The sequence below is a fragment of the Perna viridis genome, chromosome 15, assembly GCF_037379345.1.
Source record: "Perna viridis isolate PV_CMFRI_1.1 ecotype Kerala chromosome 15, ASM3737934v1, whole genome shotgun sequence".
Lineage (NCBI taxonomy): Eukaryota > Metazoa > Mollusca > Bivalvia > Mytilida > Mytilidae > Perna > Perna viridis.
The window spans coordinates 14450065-14469689 of NC_142459.1; the positions used below are offsets into that span (position 1 = coordinate 14450065).

At 34.4% G+C, this 19625-nt stretch overlaps 1 protein-coding gene across 2 annotated transcripts; it reads right to left on the minus strand.

The window, feature by feature from the left end:
- Nucleotides 1-1733: 1733 nt before the first annotated feature.
- LOC148597067 (ralA-binding protein 1-like) lies at nt 1734-13164 on the minus strand. 2 transcript variants are annotated; one of them, XM_088563558.1, is made up of 4 exons: nt 12714-13164; nt 3179-3382; nt 2428-2546; nt 1734-1798 (listed from the first exon to the last, which is right to left on the minus strand). In XM_088563558.1, exons 1-4 carry the CDS (start codon nt 12751-12753, stop codon nt 1748-1750), a joined length of 414 nt encoding a protein of 137 aa, XP_088419684.1. In that variant the 5' UTR covers nt 12754-13164; the 3' UTR covers nt 1734-1747. The 2 variants fall into 2 exon arrangements, with proteins under 2 accessions (XP_088419684.1, XP_088419683.1); XM_088563557.1 differs by lacking the exon at nt 1734-1798 and having other exon boundaries at nt 2060-2546.
- Between the last annotated feature and the right edge of the window lie 6461 nt (nt 13165-19625).

A 19625-nucleotide genomic window follows, 5' to 3' on the forward strand; every position in this document is an offset into this window, starting at 1 on the left:
ATCGTCCAGCTTGTAACTGTTAGGTAAGTGGAGACCATCGTCCAGCTGGTTACTGTTAGGTAAGTGGAGGACATTGTCCAGGTGGTAACTGTTAGGTAACCGGAGGACATCGTCCAGCTTGTAACTGTTAGGTAAGTGGAGGACATTGTCCAGCTGGTAACTGTTAGGTAACCGGAGTACATCGTCCTGCTTGTAACTTTTAGATAAGTGGAGGACATCGTCCAGCTGGTATTTATTAGGTTACTGGAGGACACCGTTCAGCTTTTAGCATCAAATAAACTTCTAAGACCGGGATATGTTCGGCATTTTTTATATAAAAAAATTACAGAGGTTTTATGGCCCACAAAACAATCTGTGTGACGGATACAATTCATGACTGATTGATTACCTCAAGTTATCTGAGGTTTCGATTCATCCGAGTTCGAGTCATCTGAGGTAAAATTGTATTGGAGTAAGGGGAGTTTTGGTGGGACTTTGTAATTAGTTCGAGCTATCTGTGATTTCAACTAATCCGAGTTCGACACATCGAGGTTCAACTGTATATTTTTATAACACAGGTGAGCGACGGGACATGAAATTTAAACCATGTGACACGCGTGTTAATTGGGGAATGTATTAGGCTGTACTTTCGATAGAGACATTACACTGCATGATTCCGAGGGGTACATACATCAGAAAACCCAGATTGGTAGCTCGTTTTTATTTTGTTTGATACTGAAATATGACTCAATTCCGATAGATCAGCACTGAATTGTGTAAAACTTTTAAGACGTGCGACACACAATGAGTTGAGGACGAGATTTATTTCCTTATTCATTGTCCAATACTCAGACAGAAGAAACATAACATTCAAGTTCTGAAAGGTGTGTGATTGTACAAAAATATATCTTCTAACATGTACCTTAAAGACTTGATATTTAAATACGACCATGGGAAGCAAAGTTTAGGTGACGAAGAAATGTAATTAGAGAAATGGACAGTCCCTAAGTGTAGGAAATATCACAATATACCATATAGGCTTAAAATATACATGTATATCAGGGGCGAATGCAGGATCGCAGGTTGGGGGGGGGGACTAATTAGAATTAAAGAAAATTTAGTGGCTAACATTTGTGAAAAATCAAGATTTTATGCAAAAAAATATTTTTCAATTCTGGGGGGGGGCATACATCCGGCACGCCTGTCTTTGGATCTGCGCCTATATAATTATGTCTCTATCTATATATATATATGCTTGCAAGGAAGAAACCTACAGATATTTTCTGTCTATAAAAAAGGTAATTTTAAATTTAAGTGTAGTATTTGAAAATATGTCCTTAAGCAATAAACGATTATCTTGGTATATTAAATAGTGCAATACACACACCAAGGATTTAATCATTTTGCATAGCTAATTGTGTTGGGTTAAATTTATTACTATCATGCATTTTAAGTATTGTAGGTCTATCTAGAGCTACATTTGTAAATATTTTAACAAAATTTAATAATCACAATTAGTTTCTTAAGAATATACTTGACAGAACCAATTCTGGTAACTTAAACTAAAACGCACTTATATGATAAATGTACAAGGTGGCAGGGTTCCTCGGAAAACAGCAAACAGAAACTCAATTAAAAAAAAAAGTTATTAAAAATTCATTTTAAATTAAAGTGGGCTCAACACAAGATTTTAACTAATTAATCTTAATAATATTGTAACCTTTGTATTGCAGATCTGGTGATATTTTTAAAAAAGATCTGTACGGCTTTATTGTTGGTAGAGTGGGTGGCTTCTTTTATCTTTGCACGATTCGGCAGTCTCATGTTAAAAACAAAATCGACGTGACGCAAATTCAGTATGCAAAATTAATTGACATTAAATAATTATATTCGGACATTTCAAAACAGTACATGTTTCAGTAAATATATGGCCTACTAGTGTCAGCAATTTCAGGAAATTTCACTGTCAAACTGTGTGATGGACAGGATAAAGAAACTAGGAGGAGGAATGATTTAAATGTATTTAAGTATAAGTGTTTATAAGAATCAGGCAAAATGGGAAAAATCAGAAACAAGCATGTCAAAACCCCACTGATCTGACAATATAATATCACTCAAGGATACTTTTTCGATTTGAAACGATCATTATTTAATCTCTGCATCACTGGCTTTCCTCAGAAATTTTTTCGATAAAATATTAGGAAAATGACGTTTTTGTCAGAGTTATCTGCCCTTGAAATGTTTTCATAGCACTTCAATGAATTTGTAACTCAATGGTCCAGTACGATATGGAAAATCTTGTCTGTTTTCCATGATTCTCATGGTGAAAATAGTCAACTGCAACTATCAAAATGGTGGTATTTTTCATACTATGCTTCACCTACTGCCTGATTCTTACAGAGACTGATACTTAAAATATAAAACAAATGAAAGCCCTATTATACCTACCCTTTCTATGACATGTGTCATGTGGACAATCATCCAAGATAACAACAGTCTGTTAGGTTTAGGTAAATCGTGGATCAGTTTGTGAAATCTTTCTACTTTACTCTTCTCGCTCATCAGAACTACAAGTATTTATACTTATAATACATAAAAGTATACAGAAAGTTTGTAAGTGAATATCAGTAGATAAATAATTATCTTAAAATTAGTCCTTATTTTGTCAAGATGTATGGGAACGAACCCTTTATTAACTCGGTGGGTGTTTCTAGAAAAGCAGAGGACCCTCACTCTTCCGCTACACCTGGTCCATGTTCCCGGTTTTTAGTGGAGTCTGAGTTGCTAATTTAATTTTGTTACTTTGTATGTATTATTTTATTTACTTTATGTTCTTTGTTGTGAGTGTCTGTTTTCCATGTCTGGTCTTTGTCCCTGGATTACATTATTTTGATTACCACTAGAACCTTGGTTCCCTTGATTACTCTTGATAATTCACATTATTTTGCCATTTTATTCAACTTACATGTGTTAAATTGTAGTAGCATAATGTGCTGCAAGATGTACTTAAATGCAGAAAACAAGACATTAAAATAATTGAAATAGTAAAACACAACCCTCTATTGTCTGCAAAATGCTAATAATAGACCTGTGACAATAAAATGATTCAACTGAAAACACCTCTAATGAATGAAGAGACAAGGCCTTAAACATGAATCTGAACCCCAGTTAATAAATCAGAGAAATAAAAATTACTAACTTGAAGCCTCTTCAAACTTGGGCATGAGCCACGTTGTCAGAACAGGTTCTGGTAATTCTCTAAGAAACTGCTTCAACAGGCTGGCAACAATGTTAGGTTCATGTTCCTCTAAAAATAATGGCAGCCCATTGTTGTAACATTCCTTCAGCAGCTGGATTTTAGACTTTACTCCAAATATTCTGTATATACCCTCGCATGACAAACCTGAAACATAAGATTAGTGTAGTTCAGTCATCCGTGACCTTCCAAGGGAAAGCAAAATCATGGACAGATGGTCTTTATAAACAGGTAAATTTTGCATAGAATGTACTACACAGGATTATTAAAATCATGGTCATATAAGACAGGTGGTCTTTATAAACAGGTTAATATTGCATAGAATGTACTACACATGATTATTTAAATCATAGTCATTTGAGTCAGTTATTGGTGAATACAGGTGTTTGTATAAAAATATTGAAGTTGATTGGCTAAGTTTGTTACTAATCATTTCCAATGTGGAAGCACTACAGGATATTATAGGGCAATACGACCTAGCATTCAAATCCTGAACATTCTACCTTAGTAAGGCAATAACTCTTGACATTAAGGAGGTAGACCGAGGGTAAGGGACACAACTCTTAGAAATCATTGGACCGTTTGTATTCAGCATTTCACATCAATCTTTTATATGCATCTTATTAATTTGGATTCATTTTATTTTGCTTCTTACAAAAGCTTGAGAGGCTTTGGTGAAATTGAATATGATACAAACATATCACTGATTCCATGAGTTATGTCCCTTACCCTAAGTGTTCGTCCTTAAGTGTGTAGTACAATGTATTTGAACTTGACCAAGTTAAACAGGATGTCGATGCCAAAACGGGTCTGTCTAAACACCGCTTAGCCCGGGCTAAGTGCACTTAGCCCCTAACAGTGCACTTAGCCCGGGATGGGAACACTTATGTGTGCATATTAGTATCAATAGACAAAATTTGAATTATGAAGATGTTGTATTTCGATTTTTGTAAGTATCGCTGCAGCAATTCTTGATTTAAACGTGTTTTAAGATATCATAATGACACGTGCCTGTATATCCAAGTTCAGTAGACCGTGAAGGATTATCACACCTACACATTTTATTACTAATTATTAATTGGTGTAAATAACAAAGTAAATGTAAATTATTTTGAATGATTTATTGCAGCTCTATATTGTATAATAACATGTAAAACATCAACAAAATAAAGACATTTGCAGAACTATTGTCATGTTAAAATCTTGGCTTTGTACGGCAGTTTCTAGGTCTTATTCTTTGGTATGGTTTGGCAGCAAGTCTTTTTGGTTGTGGAACTTCAAAGTTTTTATATGAAGACTTAATGCTGGTATTCTTGGTGGTAACATCATTTAGAAGTCTATGCAACAGGTTGTTCTGTTGTTCTTGTGTTTTGGTTTGCCAACTCTGGTAACTATGTAAGTGTTTTCTGTAACGGCCATACAATTCATAATTCCCACTACCATAAAGTGAACGTTTTAAGTCTATGAAATGCACGGTAACAATATCATGTAAGTCTTGTATCAAATTCGGAATTGACTTTGGTTGGCAGTTTACTGCCTTCTTGAAGACGTGATTTATGGATTCGCAGTTGTTGTTTGTCCATAAACGATTGTAGTCCAGTTGCCAGTTTGGAATGTTAACATAATGAAACAGTCTGTCTTTTAAACGGGTTTGAAAATACGAATCAAATTCAGGGTAGTTTCTGCTAATATCTCGAGCCTTGATATAAAAATCTGAGGGATCTATCGCCGATGTCAGTCCGTTGGGCCCAAATAGGTTATTTAGAATATTTGTTCGCAATTGGTCGTTGCATCCAATTTTATTTCTAAGGTGATCGGAAACATTGTCTTTAATGTGTTTAGTGCACAGAAGTCGTTCTATGTTAGGAAAGACACTGTCAATTGCTTTTGTCAAACCACTCTCATCGTCGCTTCCAATTCGTAAATCGATGCATTTCACACTTTCCTGAATGCGTGCTTTTACATGAGATAAAAATGTGTGGTACGAAAGGAATGAACCTTCCCAGTGTAAGAACATAGGGCCTATGAAAATCGGATGATCACCAGTTTCTTTTGACACCACCTTCTTAAAGTAACCAGAGCATGGTTTATTATTTCACGTAACTTGACGCCATTTTATATGATTGAAAACGATGTTGCAAGAATAAGGATTCAGATATATCTTGTTCGATCTGGATATTCTTTTATAAAAGATCTATGATACAAATACGGTAGATCCCGACTTTCTGCTAAGAGGGCCCACATGGTGATTTTGTTGTGTGTGTATTTCCAAAACGACATAAAGAACAGAATAATGCCTTTTAGTTTTTACGATATTTTTTTCAATGTACAAAGTGGATTTACTGGCGGAGGGGAAACGACGGTAAGATAGAATGTGGGCAATAATACTCAGCGGTCAGACTTTGTTCAGATATTTATTTCGTTCCGTATCTGTTTTATTTATCAAATGTCCAGGATACTTTGATGGCTGTTTTGTTTGTGTTTTAGGAACGAAATGAATAAAAGAACAAAGTCTTACTGGTCAAGCATCGGACAAAAATCAAACTTAGTTTTCAGAAGTTATTCAGATCATTGCGTTCTTTTAAGGGGTATATTTCTGGACAAAAAAGAAACAATGATCAAATAAATCTTACTGAGTTAATTTCCAATGTGCAACAAGACGACGAGCGATACATTGGGGGCGATATATATATACTCAGCGGTCAGAATTTGTTCAGATATTTATTTCGTTCCATATCTTATAATTTTATAATTTATATTGTAAATACGGAAAGTGATAAATGCATTACCTAAAAAAGAAACAACAATCTTTCATCTAAATTAATAATAATTAATATATATATATATTTATATATACCTCTTGCAATCTATATAAGACCATGTCATAATCAACGGACGTAGTTGGTGATCCCCAAGGACGCCACATCTCGTATATTTTGTGAAATTTACATTGTATATTGTAAATGCGCTCGCTATGAATGTCCAGAATACCGATGTTCCATATTTAAATGATATTTAATTCTACTCAAAAAATCTTACCAAAACAAGAAATCTTTTTAATATTGCGACAAAAAAAGACTGTTTTTATATTTTATTCTTTATCGTTCTTTGTCTAAACTTAAAATGTTTTTATGAGATGAACATCAAAGACCATTTGTCCAAGCTAGTGCACATTTATTTTTCGCCAATTCTATTGAATAGGTCATTATTGAAGACAAACAATTAATCATAAATTAATTGACAAGCCGTATATTGCTTGATTCACTTGTTAATTTTTATACGCATGATAGCACACGAAATTGCCGACACACAGACAGCGCGTGCCGTTTTAAAAACCGTTTTTTCCTAAAATATAATAACAATAAAGTTCAAATATATAACCATATCTGACATATCTTTTCATCCCAACCTTCAAAAATATAGATATTAATCAATATTTGGGGCTAAGTGCACTTTTAAGGGCTAAGTGCACTTAGCCGGGGCTAAGCGGTATTTAGACGTACCGTGCCAAAACTAGGCAGTGGGTTGCACATGATAAACTTTGTTTTCAAAAGTTTGTCCTCCATTTTATATCATAAATGCATTCTTTCTCAAAGTTGAATGTTGGTTTTTAGTTAACTTCAACAGTTACAGAGAAAAAAAATTACATAAAAGCATTGAAATCCATTGAAAAAGGGAGATAATTCTTTATTTTTGTGCAAAATTTGGTTGCTATGTAAGGGAAATTTGAATTTGTTTTCCACGCCATCCATTGTCTCATTAAAACATCTTTTTACTGTTTGACATACATGTGAAATAAAACATTACATTGGAAATTCAGAGAGATAAAATTTACCATATGCCAACCATATCAAAGGATCTGCCTGATTCTTACAGAACAGCCTCTTATATCATAAATATTAGGTTGATTTGTTCTTTAAATACTACATTAAAGCAACGATTGATGGACAGATGAATAAATTCAAATATATACAAAAACTTAAGGATAACCTAGAAAACAGAAATTAACATCAGGTTTTTCATATAACCCATGTTCTTAGGAAATGCACTTTAGCAGGGGTCGCGCTGGGCTTCGCCAATGTCGCAATTTGCGATATTTTATTTGATCTGGCGACAAAAATAGCCAGTTGGCGATTTTCTTGGTGCCCAAGTTTTGTGTATTAAAATTGACAGGAAGTTTATCAGCAAGGGATATTTTCTCTAATTATCAAATTATGTTGACACCTGGTCAGAGTTAACTGACCACGACCAATTTATGACTGAAAGCAATTAAAGGTAATTATACAAGGCCACGTGACTGACAATATCCTCATGGGAGGTGCCAATCAAAATTTTCATCATCTGGTCAAAGCCTGACAAAGATAAACACAATTATGGCCACATGCATGTGGCTACATACAAGTTAAACAGCCCTGTTTAACCATGTGATACATCCAGAAACAGACTTACCTAATAACAGAATAAATTAAATCCAATTAACAATAATTATTCCATCAAGAAGTGTCTAAATACTTCGAAATGAAAGAATTGATGAAAGAAAATAGATGACATTTGTTTACGTATGGAATGTTCATATCACAACTCATACGTTATGCCAGAGCTTACTGAAACTACGCAGACTTTTTGTATCGCGCTAGAACTCTAACAAATAGGCTTCTGGAACAGGGTTATGTTGCTACAAGATTGAAGTCATCATTACAAAAGTTTTATGGTCGTTATCATGAACTCGTGGATCGTTATGGTGTACCCATCAGCACCATGAAAACTGATTTATTCAACGGGTCATAGTTTTCCTTCCCTCGTTTGTCTACCCCGGACTTGACTTTTTATGAGCAACTCGGCGGGTGTTTCTAGAAAAGCAGAGGACACTTACCCTACCGGTTCACCTGGTCCATGCTCCCAGTTTTTGGTGGAGTCCGAGTTGCTCATTTACTTTTGTTACTTTGTATGTATGATTTTAGTTATTTTATGTTCTTTGTTGTGTATGTCTGTTTTCTATGTCTGGTCTTTGTCCCTGGATTACATTCTTTTGATTACTGCTATAACCTTGGTTCCCTTGATTACTCATTCAAACCACTGGGTCGATATCTCTGATGGTGGACAAACCATGTTCCATCACTTTAAATGATATATTTGACTACAACGATGACGAACCACATTGTACCATATGAAAATGTGGTATTGAAAATTGCAAAACATGCAACATTCTTATAACCGACCCTTACTTCTCCAGTTCCCTTACAAACAAAACCTTCCATACAAGAAGTCACGATGACTTAAGTTGCAAATCAACAAACTTAATATATGGATTAGAATGCAACTTATGTGGTTTAATATATGTCAGAGAAACGCAAGAACGATCAAATAAAAGAATGTGCGGTCATCGTTCGGGAATGAACACCACCAAATTTCCGACAATTTATCAACACTTTAATCAACAAGATCATTCAATCCTCTCCATGAAAGTTCGTATTTTAGAAAAAATTACCATCCTACGAACAGTCCCGTTCTAAGTAAAAACTATCGTAGGGAAAGAGAGGAGTACTGGATATGCAGACTAGGTACTGCAATACCTTACGGATGCAATGACAACATCAAAAGTATAGGAAACCTTTCAAGCCAATATAACAATAACATAAATGTGATGAATTTATTTGACAAAAATCCAAGACAGGAAAGGAGTCATGGCCATCGCCACTATACGTCACCTAAGTTACATGATGTCTCCATAGATGGTCTCCTTCCTTTCATACAAAAACCTCTTGGACTTCATCACATTAGAACCAAACTTTATTCTATACCTCTCACTCTACTACACTCCCTTTACAAAACAAGTCTTGACACTCCTGTTTCTGACCCCACCTCATCATTATACAGACTTGTTGTCATCATTTTGGTTATTGGTTTCCACAGACTCTTTAAACCAGTTTGTGTGAAAAGTCAAGATGAAGAAAAACGATCATTTCTTCCACTACCGTTTGTCAACAAAGGTATAGATGCAATTAATTTGGCTAACATCCTCCATCACAAAAACGTTACCAACAAAATTCCCCCATATTTCAAAGACAAATCCATACCAATTATTTCATATTCCTATACTTCACCCATCGCATCCAAAATTTTCAATTATAAAAGGCTATTGCAGAACCTCGAGATTGAGGACTTCAAGGCTGAACCATCTGACTGTTCTTGCAAAACCTCTCCATTAAAATATGGTCCTTCTGGTCACGTCGTTACGGGAGATTTAACCATTATCGAAAACGAATCTCTGCGTAGTATCCTTTCTAAAGGTCCCAAGTACCGTGAACTACGCTCCATAAATTGGAATTATAACTTTAAAGTTCTTATGGATGCCGTCGAGGACTATGCAAGAAAATGGATAAAACGAGAACAAGAAGACATTGATTCTCTGTCAGAGTGGTTAAAGGTCGTGAGGTCTTTAATTTTGAAACGAATGAAAGTTTTAAGTAGGTCAATGAGTGCCAAGGCTACATCAGTTTTCAAAGACCCCGATGTAGCAAAAACATTGTCTACTATACATGACAAATATGTTGTCATACCAGCAGACAAAGCCCAAAACAACATTGTTTTTGTCTGCAAAACGTTTTATATCCAATGTTTATTATCAGAGGTAGACGTAGAAAGTAATAGCAGTGATAAGACCTACACTGCTACCACTCTCTCCAAAGAAGAGATTGTGGAAAACCATAAATCTGTGCTAACCTCATTTGGTCTCTCTACCAAGGACGATGATTGTGATTTACCGTCTATGTACTGGATTCCTAAACTTCACAAGAATCCATACAAACAACGTTTCATAGCTGGATCTGCAAAATGTACCACCAAACCTCTTTCAAAACTTTTAACTTCTATACTCACAACTGTCAAAGAGGGTCTACAGTCCTACCACAACACTTGTTACTCCTGTAGTGGTATAATTCAATGTGGATCCTGAAAAATTCGAAATATCTTTTGGAGACAATCAGTTCAAGACTATTATCTGAATATAATAGCATTAAAACCTATGATTTTTCAACACTGTATACTTCTATTCCCCATACTCAGTTAAAATCCCGACTTAAAAACATTATACATCGTTGTTTTTTCAAAAAAGATGGTACACCTAGATACAAATATATAGTTCCTGGTAGAGATTCCTCATACTTTGTAAGAAATAATTCCAAATCATCTTTCAAATGTACAGAGGAAGATGTTTACAAAATGCTGCAATTTTTAATTGACAACATATTTGTCCAGTGTGGTGGACGTGTATTTCAACAAACGGTCGGCATCCAATCGGAACAAATTGTGCTCCTTTACCTATTCCTTTACTCTTATGAGGCTGACTTTATAGCTGATCTGATATGAAAGCAAGAATACCGTTTGGCTAGATCCTTCAATCTCAGTTTCCGCTATATAGATGACGTATTATCTTTAAACAATCCTAATTTCGGGGAGTTGATACATTGCATCTACCCAAAAGAACCTGAGATAAAGGACACTACAGACACTGTGAAGTCAGCCTCATATCTTGACCTACACTTAGAAATCGATGGTAAAGGAAAACTATTGACCAAACTTTACGACAAACGTGATGACTTTTTATTAAGAATTGTCAACTTTCCTTTCATCTGTGGCAACATCCCTTCGGATACTCCTGCGTATGGAGTGTTCATATCACAACTCATACGTTATGCCAGAGCTTACTGAAACTACGCAGACTTTTTGTATCGCGCTAGAACTCTAACAAATAGGCTTCTGGAACAGGGTTATGTTGCTACAAGATTGAAGTCATCATTACAGAAGTTTTATGGTCGTTTTCATGAACACGTGTATCGTTATGGTGTATCCATCAGCACCATGAAAACTGATTTATTCAACAGGTCATAGTTTTCCTTCCCTCGTTTGTCTACCCCGGACTTGACTTTTTATGAGCAACTCGGCGGGTGTTTCTAGAAAAGCAGAGGACGCTTACCCTACCGGTTCACCTGGTCCATGCTCCCAGTTTTTAGTGGAGTCCGAGTTGCTCATTTACTTTTGTTACTTTGTATGTATGATTTTAGTTACTTTATGTTCTTTGTTGTGTATGTCTGTTTTCCATGTCTGGTCTTTGTTCCCTTGATTACCCTTTACACTTTTGGCATGTAACTTTTTGGCGGGAAAATCGGTAAACAAATAGAATGGGGATTCCCAAAATCTAATTAAGGAAATACATGTACTATTGGTATATCAAGATAATTAAACAGGGACACAATTAATGGTCTATGGTACAAAATGTAGTTTGCTAGAAATTTTATCACATGAAAAAAAAAAAGAATCAAGTTCGTTTAAAAATATAAATAAAAAAATCAAATTATATTGTTAGATAAATTAGACCATAAAGGACAAAGGTGAACTTGTTTTAAAATCAGGGACTATATGAGAATAGTAATATAAAGTCCTTGATAGAAATAAAATACTCGTTTCTGGAGTAGTACTTTATTATTTTATGCATATGAAAGTGACAAATTTGAGCTAACAACTTGCTTTATATATGCATCAAGAGTGAATCTTGGGTACATGTATGTCATGAATGGAGAGGTTATTTTGATGAATTGACAAAGATAATTCATCAGTGAACTTAATACTGACATACTTTAAAAAAAAGTGTATTTTTTGGGACCCCCTGGCTCTAATTTCTGGCCAAGTACAAGACAAACCTTATGCACTTGTCAGTTTGTCTCTATATATACAAGTTTTCCTATAGAAGCAAAAACGACAAATTGGTGTTCGGGGAGATAACTCGAGGCAGGTTAACTTGTCATTTCCCTGCAAGTCCGTAACGCATAGTCCTAGTGATTCAGATCTGTAGCAAGAAGTGTTGTAACAATGTGTTGCATACTTTTCTTGCCAAATCATGTTTTAAGAATTTACAGGAGAAAAAGAATAATAATAATAATCAAAAGAATTACAGTAAGGTCATCCCAATGTGGGGAAAGACCTTAATTAGTGACAATAAAATGGCGAATTAACCGTAGAGTTAATACATGTCAGGTAATGATAGTGTCCAAATGTTTGGTACAAGAAAAAAAGTAAATAGAAAATTAAGTGATACCCAGCCACAAACTGGTGAAAAAAGGGGGATGATAAATGTTCAAAACTACATACATGTAACTAAAATAAAACAACCATTCAGATTTTGTGGAAAATTAATCCTGTCCTGTATTTTATGTTACTAAACATCTGTACAAAGTTTCAGAAAAATGCATTGATCTGATCTCAAGTTATCATCTGGAAACTGGTGTGGAAGGACAGATGGGCAGACTGACAGACAACTTACGGAGGGTACCACATAATACCTCACCACTTCAAAAGATCTGTCTATTTGCTCTGATATTTCTTCAAACATTTTGTAAAACATGTAATACATGTTATATTTGCATTGTAGAAAAAAAAATGTATTTTTTCTCTCATAAAAAAATGTCTATTGCTTAAGTACCTGTGTACCCTTTGTCACTATCAGGATTGTCGTAACTCATGTCCAACCAGCTAGTACAGTCTGTATAGTTACATCATTGATATCTGAAATAAAGCATAAAGGGTTGATAAGTGATATCTTATTTGATGTCCTATATTTTACAGTGATTATTGTGTTGCCTTAATCAAATTTGGTTGATTTTGGATGTTTGTCAATTATTTCTAAGTTGTCTGCTGCACTTACAGCATGATGCTTAGTTAGATTGATTGTTGATTGTTAGGGTTTAACATCCGAGCAGCAATATTTCAGCTATATTCAGACAATGAACATGAAATGATAATGAGATGAAAAAAAGAGATGGGACACAAGGATAATAGGGTCGAAAAATTTTGATCGCCATGAGAAAAAGGAAAAGATGGGTAAGGTCAGGCAATTAAATGAAATATTTCGCCCTAAGGACAATGTTGGTCATTAATGTGTCTTCATATTGTTATTTAAGAAGCTCTCTTTGTAAGAATCATGCAAAATCTGAAAAATGTGATACACCCCAAAAAAGGTTACGGGAGCGGGATAAGTAATCCTTTAATTGACTTTGGCGATTAATTAGACAAAGAACTCTTACCTGCCAAAAAATACTTAGTCTACTCGACTCAAATATGCCATATATAAATTAACACAATTAACTTATTTACATCTTTAAATTCATAAAAATCATTTCTCTAAAATAACAACTTTAAACGAAATTTAAAAAAAAGTTATTTCAATAATGAAAATGCGAATATAAAAAATAAAGACAAAACTTTCACTGAAAATGCAAACTCTTTAAACATGAATTTTACGCAATTTTGCCCATTTTTACAGCGTTATAGAATGATCAATGTGTTTTTAATGAATTTCAATTTTGGAGGTTCAGAAATATATAGTTACAGTTGTTTCTGTCAGTAGAAAATACAAAGAAGTGTCAATAGTGTTGGTAGTATAGAATACCAAGAGCTGTGCCAGTAGTTCTGTCAGGTGAGGAAACACAGAGGTGTATCAGAAGTTCTGTCAGTAGAGAATATACAGAGTTATGGCAGTAGTTCTGTCAGTATAGGATATGCAGAGTTGTGTCAGTAGTTCTGTCAGTATAGGATACGCAGAGTTGTGTCAATAGTTCTGTCAGTAGTGAAAGATAAAGTTGTATCAGCAGTTCTGTCAACATGGAATACACAAAGTAATGTCAGTAGTTCTGTCAGAGAAAATACACAGGGTTCTGTCAGTAGATAATTCACTAAGTTGTCGCAGAGGTACTGTAAGTAGAGATACACACAGTTGTATCACAATTTCTGTCAGTAGAAAATGCACAGACTTTTGTCAGTAGTTCTGTCAGTAGAGAATACACAGTTATGACAGTAGTTCTGTCAGTAAAAATACATATAACTGTGTCAGTAGGTGTGTCAATAGATAATATACACATTGTGTCAGTAGATAATATACAGAATTGTCAATATTTCTGTCAGTAGAGAATACATAGAGTTATGACAGTAGATATTACACAGAATTTTGTCAGTAGTTCTGTCAGTGGCGAATTTATAAAGATGTGTCAATAGTACTGTCAATTGAGAATGAGAGTTGTGCCAATGATTCTGTCAGTAGAGACTATACAGTTATGACAGTAGTTGTGTCAGTATAGAAGACACATAATTGTGTCAGTAGGTCTGTCAGTAAAGAATACACAGTTGTGTCATTAGTTCTGTCATTAGACAAGACACAGAATTGTGTCAGTAGTTTTGTCAGTAGAGAATGCACAGAGTTGTGTCAGTAGTTCTGTTAGTACAGAATTCGCAGTGTTTTGTCAGTATCTGTCTATTGAAAAATGACAGACATTGAAGTACTCTGCACAAATTTACACAGCAGTAGGATCATACCCCCTACTAAGTACATATGAGTTATGATTATAACCAGTGTTTACTTCTTATAAGTTTATAGTTTATAAATTTAGACATTAACTGTAATTGTTCCTCAAAACTGTATATGATTATGTTGTCTGATATGGCAACCGCCAGTTTGATATTTTTTGTCAGATCTAGAAATTACAGAGAGTAGTTTCAGTTTTCGTGTATTGAAGTATAACAGACATGTCAAATTAAAATGTTAAGAGCACACATTTATACTAATTTGACCTAATACACTGTGCATGGCTTTTTGTGGTTATTTCCCTTACGCAATAAATAAACCTTTAAATAGTGATACGATTTCCAAAACAGTATGATACTTTGTTTGCTTCAAGAAAAAATCCCCATAAAAATTCGATGATATAGATGGAACATTCCACAAAACCATAAATATGCACATGATAATAATTTGGTTATTATATATACAACAGAACAAAAGTAATCTAGCTACTGTGTCATTCTTAGTTATGGCGGAGTAACAATGGGTTCTATCAAAAGCATGAACATGATTCACACAAAAATTTGACCACTGATATATGTATCATGCTCAACATTTTTACGTGCCGGACGTACGCCCCCCTAAATTGAAAACCAATCTTTTGCATAAAATCTTGATTTTTGACAAATTTTATTCACAAATTTTTTTTTATTCTTTTTACGCCCCTATGACCTGAGATCCAGTATACGCCCCTGAATATCACCAGAATTAAGAAAATATAATTTGTGGCTGCTCTATGACATAGCTATCCATTTTTAACATTTGAAGGGTCCCCACCCCCTCCACACACACACACACCTCTACCACAACTACAATACCAATTCAACTTTTGGATCTCCTGTACTTGGCGTTCGCAATATACTGGTATCAGTATTCAGGGGCGTAGATAGGCCTGTTTTAGTTGTACGCAAAATTACGACGAGGGGTCTTGGGAGGGGGGGGGGTCGCTCAAGGCCACCAGTGAGTCCAGCAAGGCAAAGCCCTGAGGGAAACTCCTGAATTTTAACGATTTTGGAACCAGTTTTTCAGAGCCTATACTACGTTCATGGTATGCATAATGTATACGGAAAAGTACAAAATTACCGGAATTGATGGTTTTGATATCGCGAATTACTTTATGGTGTATATTGGAGTATCATTATGTATTAAAAAGGATTTGTTATTGCATAAAACCTTTATTTCATCTTTAAAATGCGTGTTATTATTTTTATTACTTTTTCCGAAAGTACGCAACTGCGTATTTGCGTATAGGCAGCTACGCCCCTGTTATTGTACCAGTATTGTGATTTGAAACAAATATATATATACACACAAAAAGCCCGTAAACTGGCCTTGCTAACAAATGTCCATTAACTGGCCTTTTACAAAAATCGTTATTTTATTGTTTTATTGTTATTTTACGCTATATATATTGCCTAAATTAACTAGTTTAACATTATTTTATGTTACTTATTGATTAAGTATTTGATTGTATTAAAAATAGCACTTTTTGAAAGACATGACTATTTTTGGCCAGTAAACTGGCTTTCTCGAGGCCAGCTTACAGCTAAAACCTATATACGATGCCAGCTTACGACACCTGTTTTTTGTTCATGCACAACAAGCCCGTAAGCTGGACTACATGTATGTACCGCATGACCTCAGAAAGTTAGTGGGATAAACTGGACTGAGATATAGCATTTATTAACGTCATATATCAGGGGCGGTTCCAGGATTTTAGTTTTAGGGGGGGCGTTAATTGAATTAAATGCCGTGCATAGCAAGGCAAAACAAATTATGGCTTGAAACTTGTGGTGAACATTTTTTTCTTACCGATTTAGGGAGGGGGCGTACGCCCGGTACGCCAGTTCTTGGATCCGCGCCTGTATATAAGAAATGAACGGATTAACTGGACCTAATTTAAGTTGTTTATATTTAATTAATCGTGGTGTTGGATATGATCTCCATGCGCACATGATATGTCCAGAAGAGAGGGGTAAATCCCAAACCATGTGTTTCAAGTTTAAGATGTTATTATAATTGTGATAAGTCTTATTCGAAGGAAATATCCTGCAGTAAAAAAAAAACGTCTGTTTATTATCGTAAAGCGTGTGCCGATCACGTTGCCGTTGGTGCTAATATTGACTTGTGATATATACATGTATCCGTAATGAACACAGTGACGGGATCTTGAATTCAGTTTTATTCAGCAAGATATAACATTTCACCAATATGGTGAAACATAATGTGAATAGCATAACGAAGGTTTATTGACAGTCATGCCTCATCAAGGTAAGCAAAATTGATATATGTGCTAGGTCAAGAACTAGGACATTCATTGTATACACAATAAGTCAGTTAAAATGAGATTGAACAAAATCAGATACTGTTTACAATACTTAAAAAATATTGATCTCGACTTCTGGGACAGTGGGATTTGCAAACAGAAGGGGTACATTGTACCCAGGGCTATCACTTTAACTGTGTGGAATATACTAGTAACATAATTGATCCAAGAAAAAAATGACAATTTAGAAGTTATTGAAATACAATGTAAAAGCATCATGTGTAGAATGTGGTATGAAAAAAAATATAATAGGTTGGTACGAGCGTCTTTTCATTGAAACTTAGCCATAGCCATTTGATAATCCACGGTAATTTGACATTATATTGGTGAAAAATGGACAAAGATTTCAAAACTTGTAAGTATACTGTGTTTTATCATGTACATTCATGTACATGTATGACTTGTGGATCTCACACAACCGAACCTTACAGAGATTTTGTTAGCTGTTAGTCTGTAACCAATGAATGTTGGTACATTTGTAGCAACTGTGGATAGAACCAGCCTTCGGGATACATGTACTGTACAAAATGTACCTGACCGATAAACTTGTCACGGTATGTTCTGCATTACAAATTGCCCTGACAAAGACCAGAAGGCCAACAGTTTTGGCCCATATTCTTTAATTTTTTTTATATTGTATATGTATATATATTTTATTTGTATGTAGTTATTTTCAACCTTTTAAAAGTGGCTTTTGTTTACTTACAATGTACATTTAATTTGAGCCACTTCACAACATGTATTTTATTATGTTATTTCAAATCTAAAATAGGAGATGCGCAATGAGAATATATATTTAATAAAGATTGTGAGAATTCATACAATTCTGTTCAATGGTGTAGGAGGTTTAATGAATAATAGATGGGTCCCATCTTTTGTAATGGAAGGAAGGAAGTATTGACATAAGGACAGACACCCCTATCATTATGTACATAAACATTTATCCCCCCTCCTCCTCCCACTTTGCAATACAGGACTTGTAATCACTAGAACATATTTAATGTTGATCCAATAACCTGGGACTTACAAATAACATTGAAGTAGCACGTCAGATAAGAATCATGCAAATTGTGAGTCATTTGTTGGAAAGCCTACATATTTTTATTTTTGATACATGTACCATATTTATTTTAGAATGTTTAAAGTAAACAGAAATTAATATGTGGCTCTCCATATAACCCTTGTTCTTAGGAAATAAAAATCATAAAGCACTGTACATAGAATTTAAATTTAAGGGAGATTACTCTGTAAGTGACTAAAATACAATAGAAACTATTGGATTTTCAATGTGGATTATCTCTAAGAGTTGACACTTTTGGAATAAATGCTTATAGATTTTATCATATAGACCTATTAAGTAGCATAATAACAACAAAAATATGTAGCCTTTTTTTGGGGTGCATCACATATTACAGACTTTGCATGATTCTTACAAAGACTACTACTTAAGTCTTTTCTCATAATTTTTGTCTTTAAAAGTTAACAATTAATTTGACTGATAGTACTGCCTACAAGGGGGAACTAGGCAAATATCTGCACCTATTGACTGGTTTCATTATACATGTATTCAGTTTTGTAGTTTCGTTGGATATGCGCTTTGAAGATATGTGACAGACAACTGGTCGGGCCAGAAAAAAAAAGAAACATGTCTCATTTGTTTATGCCCTGAACACACCAACTTACCTTATTATGGTAATGTATCCCTATAGACTGAGATATACATGTACATGGATGAGTTGTTTCTTTTACTTTTCAATAACATTTCTTAGAGCTGTCAGACTATCAAACTGTCAGACCATCAACCTGTTGGACTAACGAACTGTCAGACCATTGGTTTAGCCCATATTATTTAAGTGTACAGGTTATTATTAACTAAAGATGTGAATTCAAAAAGCATTTTTTCAGATAAGCATCTATAATCAAAAGATGTAAACATAGGGTTTTAATCTTGTTTCTTTTTTACTTACAGCTACAATGTACATGTATTGCTGAAGCTACGTGTATAAAAAACAGTTAAATTCAATATCATTACATCTGGACAGTAACATTGTGAATTCTAAAAGAACATTTCTCTTTCACAACTGTCACCGCACTGCTAACATTCCTTTACTTTGTTGAATGTTGAGCAAATTGTGCTTATTTTACATGTATGTATTACACCGTAATAGTAGTTTTTAATGTTTTGGTTTTTTTTACTACTTCTCCCGTAGAACCTGGACTTGAAATACTTTAGCAACTCAGCAGTTATTTCTAGAATAATAGAGTATGCTTTTCCTACCGATTCGCCGGGTCCATGCTCACAATTTTTTTGTGGATTCTGGGTTACTCATTTTTTTTATTTCTATACATGTACATTTCATGTTCTTTTTTGTTGTGTGTGTTTATTTTTCTTGGTCTTATAAACATGTCATTATTCTTAGATTACATGTATATTGCAACAAAAGGGTTAAAATAAAAGGAAATTCAAACATACATGTACACGTATATATTAGTTTTGGCGTTAAAAAATAATGATTATGTATGACATGATCTTTAAAAGATCATGTCACATTTTAGAAGTGTGCCAGTTTGTGTAACATTCAGGTATATTTTCAATTTACTGTAAATTACATGAAACACCTACATGTACATGCAGATTAATGGACTCAAACTGTTTAACATCCTGAATAATCAAA